This window comes from Fusarium subglutinans (assembly GCF_013396075.1).
Source record: "Fusarium subglutinans strain NRRL 66333 chromosome Unknown NRRL66333_c0000044, whole genome shotgun sequence".
Classification (NCBI taxonomy): Eukaryota; Fungi; Ascomycota; class Sordariomycetes; order Hypocreales; family Nectriaceae; genus Fusarium; species Fusarium subglutinans.
In genome coordinates, this window is record NW_023502107.1 from 268,808 (window position 1) to 286,212 (window position 17,405).

Sequence of the window (17,405 nt, forward strand, 5' to 3'; positions counted from 1 at the left end):
ATAGCCCTTCTACCAACATCTCCTGGTGGCTACTGGACATTGTTAACTAAACAGGAACTCCTCACACGGGCTTTGAATTGACAAATACCTCAGAGAATACAAGGGCACGGGAAAGCATTGAAGTAAAGGTCGTGGTATGTTTCTGAAAGTGCGCTCAGTGGAGGGTTCGAGCTTAGGGCATTGAGTCCAATATAGACGGTTGTACGGTTCACAAGTGTAGTGCGGTATCGTAAGATGACAGAAATAATAGGCCATTCATTTCAATCTGTAAGAAGATAAAAATACGAGATCCTAGCTCTCCAAGCTATACTGAAGTTCTGATGACTATATGGCCATATCTTGTCTCCCTATGAGCAGATAAGTTCTGCTTCACTTAAGTACCCGAAGGATACCCACACGACACGTCAAGATGCTCACCCTTGTACAAGGGCTTGTCATGAAGAGACAAGGTAGCCGGAACATCGGTAGGGCCGACACTGTAGGTGTCTTTCCACGGCTGGTGCTTCACCTTGACCACCTTCGGTCCTCGGCGACTGATGCTATGGGAAACGCTGTGCTCGCCAAAGTCTTCATCAAAGGGGATATCGATCTTGGGCTGAGTACTGGACAGCGACATCTAGACAGGGTTTTATAAGCCTTATCCATACTACGATGTGCAATAATAGAACAAGGGGAATTGACCTTGGGTTTAGATGGTGCGTAAAAGTTGGGAAGTCTTTTTGTGTATGAGAAAGGGCTGAGTTGTTCGATCTTGTTCCAGGATGCAGCTCAAATTTATCATTTTGTCACGTAACATGACAGCGAGTGCCTCATAAAAGCGAGCGCTTCACTGGGTATGGAAGCATCGACAGCCCGGCATTCATGCGTGTGATGAGAAGGACACTGAGTTGGGCGCTACGATGTAACCGACCTTCCAATCCATGGATTGAACAGGCAGCATCGCCGATCTTCTGGGCTACCTTAAAACTAGGCTACATTACTCAAGGAAGGCTGATAACCTGCCCTGGCGTGAGCTGGAGAGTGCGGCACATACTTGATGTTGATCAAGCCCCCAACACGTTGCCCTTTGTGATTGGGTTGGCAAAACATATCATAACCCCCGTCCCAGGCCGCTTCGTAAGCAATTATAATTTGGGGTGACACAAGCGCCTAGAACGCCAATATATATAAGACACCCTTAAAGTTTGAGGCTGAAAATGAGGAGATTGCATATACCGGTCAACAATGGGAGGCCTGGCTCATAACCACATGACCTCTCTCCTGCACATTTCAGCTTGAGCGGCCTCCACGTTCCTTGTTCTCAAGGGTAATCTGCATGTACCGATACATTCATCAATGCATGTTGAAAGTTTCATGGCTGAAAAAGGACTAATGAGTTCCATGTTGCAAGGTGCATCAAAGACCTACAGCAAGGATCCAGCTTGCTTGAGAGTTTGGCCTCAATGGACGAAGCTGCTCTGCAATGGCGAGCGTCAGTCGAGGCGATAAAGGGTCCTCGATAAATACCAGACTGGAGGATGACAGCGTGTTTCTAGTCGAGTATCTGGAAACTAGAGAAGGTCTGATTCAAAGCTGGGTGGAAAGGCAGTAATTCTTCGATGATTATATATTATACGGTAGTTGTATCAATATTGGTATGAAGAATAAAAACACTCTCCGTGGACAAAACCTGAACCGTCTTTCAAACACTAGCCATAGTTCCCTTGTCTATAGAACCCAGATGACAACATCCTTCCCCAAATGTTATCATGTAGTCACAATCATCACGACCACTATACTGAGCTTTTCTCTCTCTTCTCATAGGCCTTACGACCTTCCTCCTTGAGCCGGGAGTCGTCCGGTCGAGTAAGATCAACCTGTGGCATTAGGAAAAACGCTAGCACGAATGCAAGGCTCGCGACGCCAGCGCCTATGAGGAATATTATACGGAATCCTTGTCTGTAAGCTGGGATGAGAACTGAGCGGATCTTTTCAGCTTCGCTGTGTGAGACTGTGTCTAGAAATGTCTGAGGGTTCCCGAGCAATGTCTTTGAGTCATGTCCGTCTAGGTTCAAGGATGATAGAGAATCTGCTAAGACGTTGTTCCTAAAGGGGTCTCAGTGAATATTAGTTAGAATGGTTATTTGACTTGACATACAGAACTGTCCCACAGACAGCAAGTCCTAATGTTGCTCCAAGGTTTCTCACGAAACTATCATGTTTGGTCAGATTTGTCTTGAGGGCACGTTATGGGTCTGTCACTTACTTGCGAAATGATGTGACAACAGCCATATCACGCCTCTCGACGCCAGCTTGTGTAGCAATGAGCGCACTATCGTGGTCAGTCAAGCCAATCTGAAGGCCACAATTCCAACTCACGGCTGCAGTGTATTACCGACACCCACTCCAATAAGTACCGAATAACCTATTTGTTTTCCAATGCCTGTGTTTTCATCAAGAGTTGACATCAAGCCAAGACCTATGGCCCAGCATACCCAGCCAAACAGGATGCACTCACGGTACCGACCGATCCAGTGTACGATGAGTCCAGAAAAAGTACTACTGGCTGTCTGGAGGAGTGTGATGGGTAGGAGCATTACTCCTGATTTGATGGCGGAGTAGCCGTAGACGAGTTGGTAGAAGGAAGGGATGTAATAAACTTGCATAACAAAGTTCCAACCGTTGATGGCCATGGTTAGGCATGCGCCGTTGACGATCTTCGACTTGAAGATGTGCACTAAGTTTATGTCAGAGAACGCTTTTTGTTGTAGTATGGAGCTTCTTACACGGTATCAATGGATATCGAGGACCTTTCCACTGCCATAGCATGAAAGCAACGGATGCAGCCGCGCCTACTACTAATGTTGCGATAACCTGAGCGGAATTCCAGGAGTACTCCTTTCCTCCCCAGGTTAATCCCAGAATGACGACGGTCATTCCAGCCAAGGCGAGAAATATGCCCAGAAAGTCAACAGCCTTGAGCTTTCTATACATCACGTCAGTTGGAACCGTAGCATTTTCCGCTGGAACTCACAGTCTCCAATCTCCTTCGACTTTCTTTAATGGCATGAAGAACAATACACAAACCGTCGTCAAGAGCGTCAGTGGTAGTTGCATCCTGAAGATCCATCGCCATGAATCCGCAGAGCTCGACGAGAGTGCACCTCCGATGACAGGGCCTATACCATTTGCGAGAGCAACGACGGCACCCTCAGAATATTCTTAGCCATGATAATAAAGGCCTCGACCAGAGCAAACTTACCAATATTCCTTGATACTTTCCCCTCTCTCGCAGAGGGACTACATCGCTCACTATGAGCTGCGCAACTGTCATAAGCCCTCCACCTCCAATGCCAGTAAAGGCCCGGAAGATTGTGAGCTGCAAGACAGACTGTGCCAGGGATGAGGCCAGAGATCCGACGAAGAATATTGCAAGACCTAATAGTAGAATGATCTTTCGAGACCAGATATCGGATAATCTCCCATACATAAGCTGCCCGACTGTTGAAGTTCTGGTATTGTTAGTTTACACCCGCACTGATGCTGATGATGCTCACATGAAATATCCGCTTGCTATCCACGAGACCTGGGCTGTCGATCCCAGGGCATTTCCGATGATATATAAACTGGTTGCTAGCATAGTCTGGTCCATCAACGCCAGCAGATCTACACTTGCGCATGCGAGGAATATCTATTGATCCAGTTAGCAGGGCGATATCATTGTTGTTTGGTACTTACTGTAATGATGGCTCGCTTTGGCACATAGTTCGTCTGCTCATTGAACTCATGGGTCTTTTCATTGTCACCTGAATCGACAGCAATAGTGTTTGCCGAGCCCGTATTACGGCTCATGACCGCGGTGGTGTCTTGTTCACGAGTTTCTGCCATTGTGTATGGTGTCGCGACGAATCCACCGTCTAAGCGCTAGCTAAGGTGGACAAAGATGTAGTGGGAGCTCCTTTAATCCTGATGGCAAAATGGGAGCCACCTTGAAGGCGAACAAGTCCTTTTCGGGCAGCGTTCAACCTCGCTCAAACTTGCTCAGGGATCGACATTGCGCAACCTTTTTGGCTGAAACAAGGTTATTTTCCCGGCACACCGCTCCAACTACCGTTTAACTACCGTACCGTGTACCTTGAGCTATTATTGCCCCTTTGCTTTTATGAATGGCTTTTATGTAAGTTCAAGTCTCGTAGGCTAGCAAGTCTAGTGCGATTGGCTCTTAAGCTGATGCAAAGGTGCCATTGCTAGGGATCGGCAGCTAAGGTTGCAACAGCGCGGTTTTTGCAAAGAATGAGGTTACAACGGGGATTAAATACGGCTCTAAAACACGCCACTATACTTTCTCATACAAGGTAATTGAGCATATTTGCGAAAATTCGCGAGAAATGTGCTCGTTGATGACTCTGAGGCTTTCACGATGCTCAACAGAGTTTCTCACAGGCTATTATCAATACCAATGGCTTCTTCACAAAACAAAAACAAAAACATTGTCAAATTTTTAGAGAAGAAGACGAAGGATCAACAAAAAAATCTATCAAGGTGTTTCTAGAAGTAATCAAGTTATGGATAATATTAAGCATCTCCACCTCGAGCCGCACAGATGGAAATCTATCAGGGTCCTTTTCTCCCAAGGCTGATACAAGCTTGCGGGAATAACCGAGGCTATTGTAAACCACAGTCAAAAGAAGCAGTAAAAGCTCCTTGTGGGAGTAATATCTGGCCAATTAACTTGCCCATATGCGTGTAATCTCATGAATGGCACCACCCTGATGGTCAATTTCTCGTATGCGCCACTTCAAGTCTCCAATGCATCATCGAAACAAGCATCAAGAACCTTAATGACCTTCTTTACTAGAGCAATTCGACAGATCAAATCCATTTAGAGATGGAAATCTGTCGATCAGCAGGAAAATTCAAGTAAAACACTTTAGCGAGCTTCCCTTTGGAGCAACTTCACTAGGTGATCCCCATTTTCTTTGTCCACAATACTCACTTGATCTGCCGAAGATCCCAAGAAACTACTCATGCAAACGTGTGGATATCATGTCTTCTGATGGGCATACGGTTACACTCAAGCAAAAGATGTGTTGTTTGGCCAGACATCCCACGCGTTATGCAGAGGCTGAGCAAATCCTGCTGCCAACCAATGGCCATATCACAAAGGATGGCAAGCTTGCGACGTACGATCCTCGACTTATATAGCAAGCTAGCACCCAGAAAATCTGTTGGTTCTACTTCCGCAGTCTTCAAGCCATAACTTTATTCCAACATGGCCAGCCCCAACCCCCTCAACGTGTACAAGGGACAAGACTCCATCCAGAAGTACTTCGATCCAGAATCGGCACCGCCGCTACCGCTTGTCGAGATTCCCGATTCACTTAATCCATATCGTCAAGATGGAGTGCGTATCTATGCCAAGATGATGACTATGCATCCTGCGAACAACGTCAAAGCAATGCCGGGTACGTAGCCTTATTCTGGATTTCGTATGCTTGGCTGACTAGATGATAGCCCTGAACCTTCTTCAAAATTGTGTCGTGCCTGGGAAGACCAAGGCAGTGGTTGAATACAGCTCAGGATCGACGGTCCTGTCCATGTCATTGATTTCACGTGCCATTCATGGTGTCGATGACGTTCGAGCATTCTTGAGTAACAAGACGAGCTCGACTAAGCTTAAGCTCATGCAGTTCTTTGGTATCGACATGTGAGTCTACCAGACCACCCATAGCCACCCAAGCGGGTGTTCATTCTAACCGTCGCCACTATAGTACGCTATTCGGTGGCCCATCCCAGCCAGAGCCTCTTGACGAACGCGGTGGTATCAGAGCAGCTCAGAGACTTGCACAAGAGTCAGATGCCACTATCATCAACCCAAACCAATATGAGAACGATCTCGTAGGTCTCCAGTCATCCATGACACGAGGCTTATGTTGACCTTTGGATAGAACTGGAATGCCCATGTCAAGTGGACGGGTCCGCAAATTTATAAGCAGTTACCGGAAATCAACGTCATCTGTGCTGGCATGGGAACCTCAGGTACGCCAATACACACTCTTTTAAGAGTTAGTTAACTAAGGACAGATAGGTACTATGACTGGACTTGGCACATACTTCAAAGACGCAAAGCCTACAGTATATCGACTTGGGTCAGTAAACCCACCATTCGCATGATGCTATCAATCAATACTAACTATGGCTCAGTGTTTGCACAGCACCCGGCGACCGAGTCCCTGGCCCTCGGTCCTTCGCTCTCATGGCCCCGGTCCAGTTCCCCTGGAAGCAGGCAGTCGATCATATCGAAGAAGTCGACTCCCACAACTCTTTCTCCCTGTCGTTAGATCTCTGCCGAAACGGCATCGTCTGCGGTCCGTCTTCGGGTTTCAACCTCAAGGGTCTGTATCAACTTATAGAGAAGCGCAAGACTGAAGGTTCTCTGCCAGACCTTGCCGGACCAGATGGAACTATTAACTGTGTGTTCTTGTGCTGTGATCTGCCTTACCAGTACATCAATGAGTACTTTGATAAGCTTGGAGAGAGCTATTTCCCCTCTATCAAGAATGAGGTAGGTGATATCGAGATCTTACTATCAACTAGTTAACGCTGGTACAGGACCTTCTGAAAGTTGACTTGTATCGATACGATGAAAAGTGGGAGAGATCAGCATCAGAAGCCCTCGATGCTTTCTTCGACGTTGACCGAGAAGCACTTCTCGACTTGGTTCTTGCCGACCCTAATATTGGATCTGTCAACACCATCGAGTTGCAATGCATCCTGAGACCTAAACAGGACACTACGATAATTGACTTACGCCAGGCTGACGACTTCAGCATGTTTCATCTACCAGGCGCTGTCAATATCCCTTTCGCTCAAAGCAGTGCACCAAGCCCATTCTCCGATGCCAAACTATTGGAATCGCTATGGAAGAACCTTGAAGGGGCTTTCAAGGCACCTGGAGCAGAATTACAGTCTCTTCTCAGTGGAAGAAGAGTTCTCCTCACATGTTACGATGGTGACAGTGCTCGAGTTGCAACCAGTATCCTGAGGGCTAAAGGATACGAGGCAGATAGTATCAGAGGTGGATTTCAAGCGCTGAACAAAATTAGACAAAGCTCAAATCAAACGCCGGTGGCTGAATCTCGAGAATCATCGCCCTGGGTGGATTTGAATCAGGAGGCGCTTAGTGTTGGAGCCTCACAGTCTGCTCGCGTTTCGCTATAGTGGTTTACTGAGATTTGATGATGGGCACCTAGTTTAGACACCTGAGATTAGCAAACGAAGAGTGATTTCACTAGACTTGAGTGTCCCGTACACTATGAAAAACTGTTAACGATATTTCGCCGATACACATCTTTCCTCAATGGCAATGCTCCAAGTCTGAACTAGTCATTTTGGCATGAATGTGGCTCTGCTGTCTAAACACTATGCTTCGAATGCATCTATATACAAAGTGAATCCCTTTGTCACCCCAGAGATGAGAAGTCTAGCTAACCCCCCAGGCCCCGAGAACATTCTTCTTTCCCTCGCCTTTCTCCTTTAGACTTCCATTCTCCAATTTTCTAACTCTGTTCACGATCAATCCCACAGATATAGGCCCAATAATCGTACAGAGTGTGATGGCCCAGGTGACAATGAGAAAGATCTCAGAGGACTGGCCACCCGCCGTTGCACCAAAGATGCCTTTGCTTTCAGCCAGTGCCGATATCAGATATCCTATCTCACCTCGAGCTACCATGCCAATGCCAACGATACACGCCGGATACAGAGACAAGGCCTTTTCAGGTTTAGGTGTCGAGTTACGCACTTGAGGAGGCGCCTGAGATATATCTGTGTCAGTGACGGCTTCCAGAGGAATGGCATTGCGTTCTTCTCCTTCCTGCACTGCCCTAGCCCCGTCACGAGCTGACGAGTTGTCTACGCATTGAGAACCAGGTACTAATCCTTTGGAAGAGGTTTTGATCTTGGGCCTAAGTTTATGAGAAAGCTTCACAAGAGCCCGGAAGGGGGTTGTGAAAGACATAAGCCAAAGCCCACAAGCAAGCTTAGCAAATATCATAAGGAGAGTGTAGATCACGCCACGCCATACGATGGGGCCTGTGAACAGCTTTGTGATGGGGACGGAAAATCCAATAGAGGCCTAGTCCAAGTCAGATTTGTCTAAATTGGACTAAAGACGAGGAACTTACGAAGAAGAAAGGCTTGAGAATGTGGTGAAGTGCAGGTTCATAGTAGTAATGAAAGATCTCGGCACCTGAACTGCCTTCCATGACCTTGGGGCGAAGACTGACCTCTGGGGCTGGGTCTTGGGTTGCCAACTCTACAGTAACCACACTCTCTCCCGTAGCTTCAGTCGCATTGGTGCTGATCTCTTGAGCTTCAAGATGAGGAACATCGGAATCCCACCAACTGATAGTTGCACCAGCTATGTAAGCAGCCAAGAGACTTGAAGTGCCTGCAAAAGTCGCACTAATGACTATCCCGAGGAGATATCCGGTATGAATGACAAAAGCAGTCTGACTCACAGCGAAAACTTTTGAAATTACCGAAGTCGGATTGGCCATTCGGAAAGCATTGAGTCGAATGGTAAGTGGTAGAACGATGAATCTGCAAAGAACAGGAATGATGATAGCAAAGCCAAGAGAAACAACGACAGGTCTGACGACTGTGATAGCATCAAAGGCATCACCACCGAGGTTTGAGATAACCTGGACCATAATTAGGCCTATGACATCATCCATCATGGCAGCACTTGTCAAAACAACGCCGAGACGCGTTGCTGAAAGACCGCTTGTGCCGAGGATAGTAAACGTTGTACCGAGACTGGTAGAGCACAAGGCAGCACCGGCAGCAAATGCTTGTAGTGGAGTAGCATTCAGCATAGGCATAACTGCAAAAGAGAGGCCAATTGGAAGAACAATTCCAGTCGTAGCCACGATAGATGAAAGACCAAGATTAGCCTTGAGAGATCTAAAAGATGTTGACAGACCGCCTAAGCCAAGAATTAGATACCAGTCTATGCATAATATGTATCTGAGTTACCTTCAAAGACTAGAAGGATGAGCCCGAGGTATCCAAGTTGTACTATAGCATCTTCCATCTCCCGGGAGAGCCATTTTGCACCTGGTGTTCCCCAAGCTATACCTAGCGCTAATTGGCCAATTAGACCGCAATATGCTATCTTATCGAGGCCATAATTAACCAAACTCAAAAGGAGAAGAAAGCTTGACAGGATAGCAATGACGGTTATAGAAGGCTCGTGGTATGGAAGTGAAGCTTCCATTTCGTGGATGATGATGGTTGCATTTTGTTAGTCTGGTGTCGAAGCGGGTTTAGATAAGTCGGAGTTTTAATTCTCCGAGTCGGCTCGGGAATAAGACAAGGAAGATGCTATGGTTGAGGCTTGAGCCAAGTCGCATGTGGTCTTAACCATAACTGCAAATCATAAGCTACTACTCCGTATCTTTAATAATCATATGATTCTCATAAATAAAATATGTGAAATATGTGTAGTTTTCTCCTTCCAACTTCTCTCCTCTTCACATCGTCTCATAACTCTGTTATCCTAGCCAATCGCATCATCTGGCTGAGGACGGCCGCCCTGCGAGTCATGACCCCTGAATGCCAAGATAGCCAATGCATTCCTTCACAGGGGTGAGAGATGTTGGTCGATTCTGGATAATTTATCCTTTCTACCCCTGTTCGCGTCTCTCACTTGGATATTTAGCTCACCCTGAATTATACTCTGCAAATTAAACAAGGGCTCGTCGTTCCGATAGAATATGAACAGTGTGATTAGTTGGTTGGTTTCTATGTACATGATCTCATTTTATACAATCGTTCTATCCTTGGCCGTTACATCGAGACTAACAAGCTCGATATCGCTTCTATTGCTCTTCTTATCACTCCACCCTGCCGTGAGCTCCGGTGAATGTGATCCTGTCCATGGGCTAGGACCAGGGTCCCCTTCCAAAGATGGTGATTCGTCGATTTCTTCGAAGCCGCTTTGTGCTGCTCTGCGAACTGGTGCGCCAGAGGAGTTGTTTGGTCGGCCGGATGTGTTGTAGTTGTAATCGTACTTGGAACCCTTTCTACGGAGATATGGCCGGAGAGCTGGGAGGCAGGCAATGATGAGGCCGATGTAAACATCGAGTCCGCTCCAGAGTTCTGTGACACGTTAGATGAGACCTACTTGAAAGCTGATATAACTCACCAATTGTCGTGATGGAACGGAAGTCTCCAACGACTGTGAGTTGGATTGTCAAGAAGCGCGTGAGGGAGAATGCAATGTCGATTATTCCGAGAAGGAAAACACAGTAGACACCGATCTTGACCCTCTTCCGCATGTTGAGCTTATACAGAACTAACCATGGCAAAGCAAAGACTGTGAGAGTATTAGTACCCGTGAGTTTGAACAGGTCTGGATGACTCACGCAAAAGACTCCCAACAAAATGCAGTGTCCAAGCAACCTGGAATGTAGTGACCAAGGCAAAGTCATCACAGAATGGCTCCGGCCCCAAGATGGACCTGCGTATAAGTTAGGTTAGAAGAGTTGAGGAAGGACGAGGTAAACGACGAACCAGTTTCTTCTAATTGGAAAGCAAAGGAATAGTTGCAGGCATAGTGAAACGATCAATGCGCATGCACAATAACCAACGACACTCCAAAGAATGATCCTTCTCTTGGTCATGAACGGTGGGAACAGCTGGAGATATACGACGAGGAGTGATGCTTTGCAGAGGTAGAAGGTCACGAAGAAGGGAATGACGCTGGCCCACATGTACTACAATGTTATCAGCTTCATGTTGTTTCGACTCGTGAAGATGATACTCACCCGTAGCACTCTCGATAGCTTCTCCGGCGGGACATCCCAATTAACAAGGGTATAGTTGATCTCAGGCCTCAGCACATCCTCCTTCATGTAAATGATGTCGAACGACGCCGTAATAAATGCCGATATCCATGCTGCAACCCGTAACCAATCCGCAGCGACGAGCTTTTGTTTCTGTATGACGAGTCGCAGGTAAATTCGAGCACCGATGATGGCAGCAGCCAGAGTAATAAGGATGAAGTTCACTGCCTAAAGTGGTGGGTTAGGGACTAAATTCAGTGGGTTAATTTAGGGGGACCTTACCAGCACAGCGGCGCCCGACGGCGCAGAGACCATTGTGAAACTCCAGACGAAACTACAGCATTAAACAGTAACAAGCCAAAAAAGCAAACAAATAAAGAATGTTTGTGCTTTGGGTTCGGACCATGCAATGCAATGTAATGCAATGTAATGTAATGTAAAAGAATAGACGAAAACACAGAATGATCGTCACGAAATTTGCTGGGGGACAATGACGATAAAAACCCTAAATACAGCTGGCGATAGCTCAGTCCAAGGCTAACCCCGGCAATCGTGGACTGACGGAAATTCCCCGTTATTTTGAGCTTGACTGTAAGCTTATCAAGTGGCGCCGTTAGACTAGGGGCTCCGGGCTGAACATTTAGAGTTCACGCCTACGGGCCACCACGCTGGAAGTGGCATCTCGTTGCGCGACGAGTCACGAGCTTGACGCACGGATCTCATCCTCAAGGCTCAAGCCCTGTTTGTTCAGTGGCAAGGGAAGAATGTCGCACCATTGACTTTAGTCGACACTCACTGCGGAACCGAGATATCGAAAAGCCTTCATCCCGAAAGGTGAGTACGTAGGGCTGAGCTGAGTCGGGACGAGAAAGGGATCGAATCGACCTGATGTGATATCAGTCGATCATCCACGTTTATTGCCAAGAATCTGCATGAGTCGTAGATATAGCCACAACTGAAGCAAAAAAGCACATAACCAACCAACAGAGCTGAAAAGATATCATCATATCAAGAGAGGGGCACTCCTGTTTTTCAAGATTCGTCTGAGCAAAAGGGTCATTTTGCAAAGTCCCCACGGACAATGTCTCACTACCGGAACTCTTGTTGATCTTTTTCCGACTAAAGTGAACAGATGGTCTAACCAGAAGTCCCTCCTACCCCTTGCTTACAGTTGCAATATCGCCAGCTCACTTCTGGGCTGTTATCACCGACAAATGTCGTGAAATTCCGCGTTAGTGTGTCCAAAACTGGGATAGACTGATAGACGGATGCAGCGGATCCTACCCGTCGATGCAGATATGAGCCGGGCCCTCCTTGTTAATATTGGCTGACAATCACATACGCACCAACAGTCTTCATGTACCCCCGACAGACCCGAAGTCATAAACGAGCATAAACGTGGGCCTGGTGCTGCAGGTGAATCCCTGTGATCGGCCGCAGTCAGCCGATAGATTGTGCAGCGGAACAAGGGACTTGACTCGATCTTGTGTTTGCTTTGTTCTTCGAGACTCTGCAGCCAAGGAGACTATTGTTACGCTTTGAATCAGCACATCAGTTCATATTGCAAATTGCTTCAATTATTAAAAGTTCTATATGTAATGTAGTGACTCGTATACATGTCCTGACAGCCATCTTCCTAACTCAGGCTTATTAATGCTTATGAACGCAAGTGCCGCGCTTTCGAAGCTTGGCCGCATCGGCCTTGGCTCTCTCTGACAGCGCGTTGGCGTTGAAGCCGCCGATAGTTCGACGGGCGAGCTTAGCGCTGGTCTTGTCGTCGTTAGGGAACTTGGCCTTGACGCCAAAGTTCTGCCCGTCAGCCACATATACCACCTCACCGCCGACCATGGTAAGCAGAACCTTCTGGCGGCCGAGTTTGGACTCGGGGACCTTGAAGAAGTTGTTTTCGAGGATGATAATGTCCGCGAGCTTGCCTACTTCGAGGGAGCCGATCTGCTTGTCGGCGCGGAGGAACCGGGCGCCGTTGATGGTGATGGATTGAAGAGCGGATGTGCGGGAGATCCCGTTGCCGGGAAACTTTCCGTCGAAGGGAGGGCCTTGGGATGCGGGGGAGTTGGGGTTCTGCGGGTCACCAGAGCGGGTGACTGCGACCTTGAGTGCGAGGAACTCATCGAGAGGATCAATCTGTTTGTGTTAGACATGTCTCAGACGTGAAAAAATGGCGGTACTTACAGGCCAATCGCTCCCATAAATAAGAGGTCGACCCGCCTTCTCAATCTCAGCCCATGCCTGAAGATTGTCCTTCCGGTAGTCGGCGAGAGACTTGAACGTGTTGGGGATGTAGAATGAGCTGAGCTGCGCCCACTGGTAACTGACAATAGGATCGACCTTGAGCTTAGCAAAGCGAGGCCAGTCCTTCTCGTGCGACAGCTCATCGTGGGCGAGGCCGAGACGGAAGTCCTTGCGGGGGTACTTCTTGCGGAAGGACTCAGCAGCATTGAGACCAACACGGACAGCAAGATCGCCGTCGACGTGCAATTGAGCGTCAAAGCCAGCAAGGAAGAGAAGCTCAAGGGTCTTGGTGAGAATAGCAGGGTTCCAGTAAGGCTTGCTGAGAGAGTTCTTGTCGGGAGCCCACTTGCCATTGAGGTTGGAGCTGTTGACGGGCGCCCAGTAGGGATCAATCAGAGCAGCGGTGTTGGCAGGATAAGTGATGACACCGTCGATGAAGGCCTTGATCGCCTGCCACTTGAGTGTAGGTTTGGGACCGATGGCCTTGTTGTCGTGCCAAGGAGTAAGCTTCTTGACGACGTCCTTGACGAGCGCGGGAACGCCATCAATTGACTTGGGCGCTTCAATGCGGTAGTCGAAGTACGCGCGCGCAGAAAGACCATCCTCAGCCTTGATGGTGCTGAAGAGGGTGTGATGGTCCTCACCAGCAGCGGCTTCCTGGAAGGTAGTAATACCAGCCTCGCGAAGAAGCTTGAGGGCAGCGCGACCAGCCTGGACGTTCTCCTCAGCGGTGGGAGGAGGAGGACCAGCGAGGAGGGCAGAAGCGCCATCTGAGAGAGCACCTGAGGGCTCCTGGCTGCCGGGAAGACGAACAATCTTGCCATCGGAGGGATCCTTAGTGCCGGAGTCGATGTCGGAGAGCTCAAGGGCGCGCGAATTGGCGAGAACGGTATGGTAGTCGCTGGATCGGATGATGATGGGTCGCTTGGTGTTGAGCTTGTCAAGCTGCTTCTTTCCAACATTTCCGCTCTTCTCAACAAGACCAGCATAGTCCATGTTGACAACCTCAAGCCAATCATCATCCGTCTTGCCCGTCTCGCCATCAATGCAGCCCTGGATATGCTCTATCACATCCTCAATTGGCAGCGTCTGGTAGCTCAGATCGCACTTGAGAAGAAACAGGCCACCAGAGAGAACGTGCATGTGCGAGTCAACAAGACCAGGCATGGCCATCTTTCCCTTGAGATCGATGACCTTTGTGTTCTTGCCAATGTACTTGTCGGCGGATTTCTTGCTGCCGACGTACTCAATCTTTCCGCCGCGCACGGCGAGAGCCGATGCATGTCCGTTGGACGGACACATGGTGTAGATCTCGCCATTGACGAAGACTACATCCGCCGGCTTGACGATGGGCTTTACAGCGCTCGCCGTAGCGAGAAGGGCGCCGACGCAAAGAGTGAGAAGACCACGAGCCATGATTGAAGATGTCGATGGTGGTGATCTCCTTCAATTGAGCCTGACGTGAGCGACGTAACATTGGTATAAGTACATTACTCAATGGTCCCTGCACTACAAGCTAACATGGGGTCTCCCAGCGGAGAGTTCGGCTAGAAGACCACTGTAATATTCCATGTCCAAAGAGGGTCAGAAGGCCGAATTCCATGGTGCAGGGACTACAACAGATCGTGGTGATTCCGGCGGCTGCATCGCCTGGAAATGGCTAAGTCCAGCGGGTGCTTCCCCCCAAACAGATAAGTGGACACCAACAGACCATAGTTAAATAGTAACTTACTGCAGGGTCTAAATCCCTCAGAGACTATCGATCCATTTCATCCCACTGCCTCTGCATGATTCGCTGCATTCTTTACGACGATAAGATGGTGTTGGTGGGATACAGATGTTGCGAATCATTACCTACGAGCAGTATAGTCGTATGCGATATAATCTCTGTGGCAGAAACTCTCACGGGTCTAGAATTGAAGGCTAGACGTTTGCGAATGATTGATTCGGGTACGATATCTCGTGAGGCGCGTTGTAGAGTTTGGGCTACATCTAAGGTTAACTAATAAGTTAAGGTTGCGGGTCTGTAGATCCACGTGAATGACACTCGTAATACGACATCACTAACATTAACTTTGTCGCACGCGATCAACAACTACATGCAATTACGACTCTGGATATAAACAAAGTTCAATTATAATACCGTCGCGCCTCTATTAGCCCGAAACATCATCATTATGTAAGTTATAACCAATCGCAATCTACAGATCCTATCCCATCAAAGTCTCATAGCCATTCTCCATCATGACATCCATCCAATACACATCCTGCTTCTCCTCATCCATGCAAGACCACGTCTTTCTGACAAGCGTCAACATCTGGCGAATAGGCTTTGCCGCTAAAATATTTTCAAAGGCAGAGAGACGTGAAATGATAGTCTTTCTGGCTTGCAATACATCAAGACCAGCCAGAGGCACTCTGAACCTCGTACTCGTCGCGATGCTTGCCACAGGAGGTTGCTGTAGATTCGAGATCCCGCAGTATGATCTATTCAAAGACATCTCGCTGCAGATACTCACGAAGAGCAATGGTTGAATAGACCGGCTTCTAGACGTAGTGGGGATATCCTTAACGAGGTCCAGCACGTGAAGAGCTAGACAAGTCAACCACGTATCTGCCAATGTTCTATCATCTGGATAGTTGCTTGCAGCATCTGGAGATCCTGACTGGAACGCCTGGTTGCTTGGGCTTCCGGATTGTATATAAGGCACCAGAAGATCCGGAAAGTTGCGATACAACTGAAGCAAGCCTGTACATCTATAAGCTTCAGCGATGCTGACCAGATGGTTGGCTGGAGTCATGTCGTCACCAGCATCAACAATGTCGTTTTCTGTTGGCAGCCGAATTGCGCACAATTCAGAATGCAGCTGTTCCGAGGCAATCATAGCTTCTTGAGCACGCTGGATGTCCTCCTGAGAAACGAACCGCCGCGAACGGATCCTCTTTCGTTCCTTTCGTACAAGACTCCCCACTTTGGCAACAAGTTCTTGAACTTCGATGCCAATTCCCGTCTGCGGGTGAGGCATACGCGGTTCTTGCAAGTCAAGACATTCTGGAGGTGCGGGTTGAGGTTGGGCATGACTTGTGCTTGAATCCACGTCTGTGACGAAGGAAAGCAGCATTTTCCAGTAAACAAGAGAGTTATAGAAGAAGAATTCCTTCTTCTTGTCGGCAACAGCTAGGGCGTCGCCACGTGCCTCGGCGGACTGGACCATCCGGGATAGAACGTCGAATTGCAGTTGGCCAAGACTACTGGGATCATGCCACGAAAGACTCATCCCCAACATGACTAACGCTAACAAAGATGATGTCTCGAGTTGAGCAATCTTAGCTTCTCGTGATAAACAGATCATGGCTTGATCTCGAAGTTGGCGACCGACTGGAGTGAAATTTGGTGATACTTCGGATAGACAAGCAGCTGCCATGCTTTGCGTGATGTAGTAAAGTGATTGAGATCCAGACCACATATTCGAGATGGTAGTTCGGTACGGGTTCATTGGGCTGTCATAGCAAGACATCATTCCGCAAACCTCTTTGAAATAGTACTCTACCAGGACAGATGAATAATCCTGAAGGGCATGCGCCAAGGGCATCTCACCAACAGTCTCGACGGTTTGGTTTTGACGCTCCTGTCTGGTCAAGGCTTGTGAGGTCGGTTGCGCTGGTGGAATCTGCTGTATCGGACTAATGGTAGCGACAGGCCAAAGTCTCTCATCGGTGGACCCTTGGCCTATGGTATCAGGTGTCTGTCCAAGCGCCTGTTCCGGGTATAGCTGCAACACGTCATCCGGGAATTGCATGAGAGGTAAAGCTGTATCTAGTGTTGCCTGGCCTTGCGTATCAACACATCCGGGATTCATAGCATCATTGAGTTGATCCATAAGTTCCGGATCATAGAAATTGTTAACGAACTGCTCAGCCGGCTGAGTCTGATAAGGCACATATGCCGAGCTCGGCTGCGGCTCAGCAGTGACATCGCTCCTAGGTGTTTCTGCAACATCCTTCGGAGACTTGGATCCAGCCTTCCATCGCAGCGGCTTTTGATACCCAGGACATGGGATACCTAGTCTCACACAGCGCGAACACGCGGGCTTGGACTCATCGCATTTGAGCTATTTAGGGGTCAGGCAGGGCTCGGATGAGCGGGAGGGGTAGCCATACTCTCTTGGATTTGCAGACGGCACAGCCAGTGCGTGATCTAGTGATTGTTTTTGGTGCTGGTGCGTATGATGAGGACAGCATGACGACCCGTTGGGATGTATCCGCGTTGATGAGTGGAGATGGCAAGGTGCAGATAGATGGAGTGATGTGGAGTTAAGAGGG

General features: G+C 48.3%; 6 protein-coding genes across 6 annotated transcripts; 1 reads left to right on the forward strand and 5 right to left on the reverse strand.

Moving 5' to 3' along the window:
• Nucleotides 1-324: 324 nt before the first annotated feature.
• Nucleotides 325-3,867, reverse strand: FSUBG_4937 (tetracycline efflux (otrb); the record flags this gene model as incomplete). Its single annotated transcript, XM_036682979.1, has 12 exons — nucleotides 325-347; nucleotides 397-616; nucleotides 1,408-1,550; nucleotides 1,811-2,085; nucleotides 2,138-2,191; nucleotides 2,246-2,311; nucleotides 2,359-2,716; nucleotides 2,766-2,965; nucleotides 3,014-3,189; nucleotides 3,242-3,491; nucleotides 3,537-3,670; nucleotides 3,718-3,867. The coding sequence occupies 12 exons, from the start codon at nucleotides 3,865-3,867 to the stop codon at nucleotides 325-327; spliced, it is 2,049 nt and encodes a 682-aa protein (XP_036539623.1).
• Nucleotides 3,868-5,251: 1,384 nt separating this feature from the next.
• Nucleotides 5,252-7,200, forward strand: FSUBG_4938 (cysteine synthase A; the record flags this gene model as incomplete). Its single annotated transcript, XM_036682980.1, has 7 exons — nucleotides 5,252-5,444; nucleotides 5,494-5,686; nucleotides 5,751-5,877; nucleotides 5,928-6,018; nucleotides 6,068-6,128; nucleotides 6,184-6,544; nucleotides 6,592-7,200. 7 exons carry the CDS (start codon nucleotides 5,252-5,254, stop codon nucleotides 7,198-7,200), a joined length of 1,635 nt encoding a protein of 544 aa, XP_036539624.1.
• A 262-nt stretch (nucleotides 7,201-7,462) lies between these two features.
• FSUBG_4939 (Na+ H+ antiporter) lies at nucleotides 7,463-9,259 on the reverse strand (the record flags this gene model as incomplete). Its single annotated transcript, XM_036682981.1, has 3 exons — nucleotides 7,463-8,116; nucleotides 8,166-8,968; nucleotides 9,019-9,259. 3 exons carry the CDS (start codon nucleotides 9,257-9,259, stop codon nucleotides 7,463-7,465), a joined length of 1,698 nt encoding a protein of 565 aa, XP_036539625.1.
• Nucleotides 9,260-9,805: 546 nt separating this feature from the next.
• On the reverse strand, nucleotides 9,806-11,144 carry FSUBG_4940 (uncharacterized protein; the record flags this gene model as incomplete). Its single annotated transcript, XM_036682983.1, has 6 exons — nucleotides 9,806-10,143; nucleotides 10,190-10,360; nucleotides 10,410-10,504; nucleotides 10,558-10,760; nucleotides 10,812-11,057; nucleotides 11,112-11,144. 6 exons carry the CDS (start codon nucleotides 11,142-11,144, stop codon nucleotides 9,806-9,808), a joined length of 1,086 nt encoding a protein of 361 aa, XP_036539626.1.
• A 1,335-nt stretch (nucleotides 11,145-12,479) lies between these two features.
• FSUBG_4941 (amidohydrolase ytcJ-like) lies at nucleotides 12,480-14,498 on the reverse strand (the record flags this gene model as incomplete). Its single annotated transcript, XM_036682984.1, has 2 exons — nucleotides 12,480-12,974; nucleotides 13,023-14,498. 2 exons carry the CDS (start codon nucleotides 14,496-14,498, stop codon nucleotides 12,480-12,482), a joined length of 1,971 nt encoding a protein of 656 aa, XP_036539627.1.
• Nucleotides 14,499-15,292: 794 nt separating this feature from the next.
• Nucleotides 15,293-17,324, reverse strand: FSUBG_4942 (Arginine metabolism regulation II; the record flags this gene model as incomplete). The annotated part of the gene is made up of 2 exons (XM_036682985.1): nucleotides 15,293-17,194; nucleotides 17,244-17,324. The coding sequence occupies 2 exons, from the start codon at nucleotides 17,322-17,324 to the stop codon at nucleotides 15,293-15,295; spliced, it is 1,983 nt and encodes a 660-aa protein (XP_036539628.1).
• Between the last annotated feature and the right edge of the window lie 81 nt (nucleotides 17,325-17,405).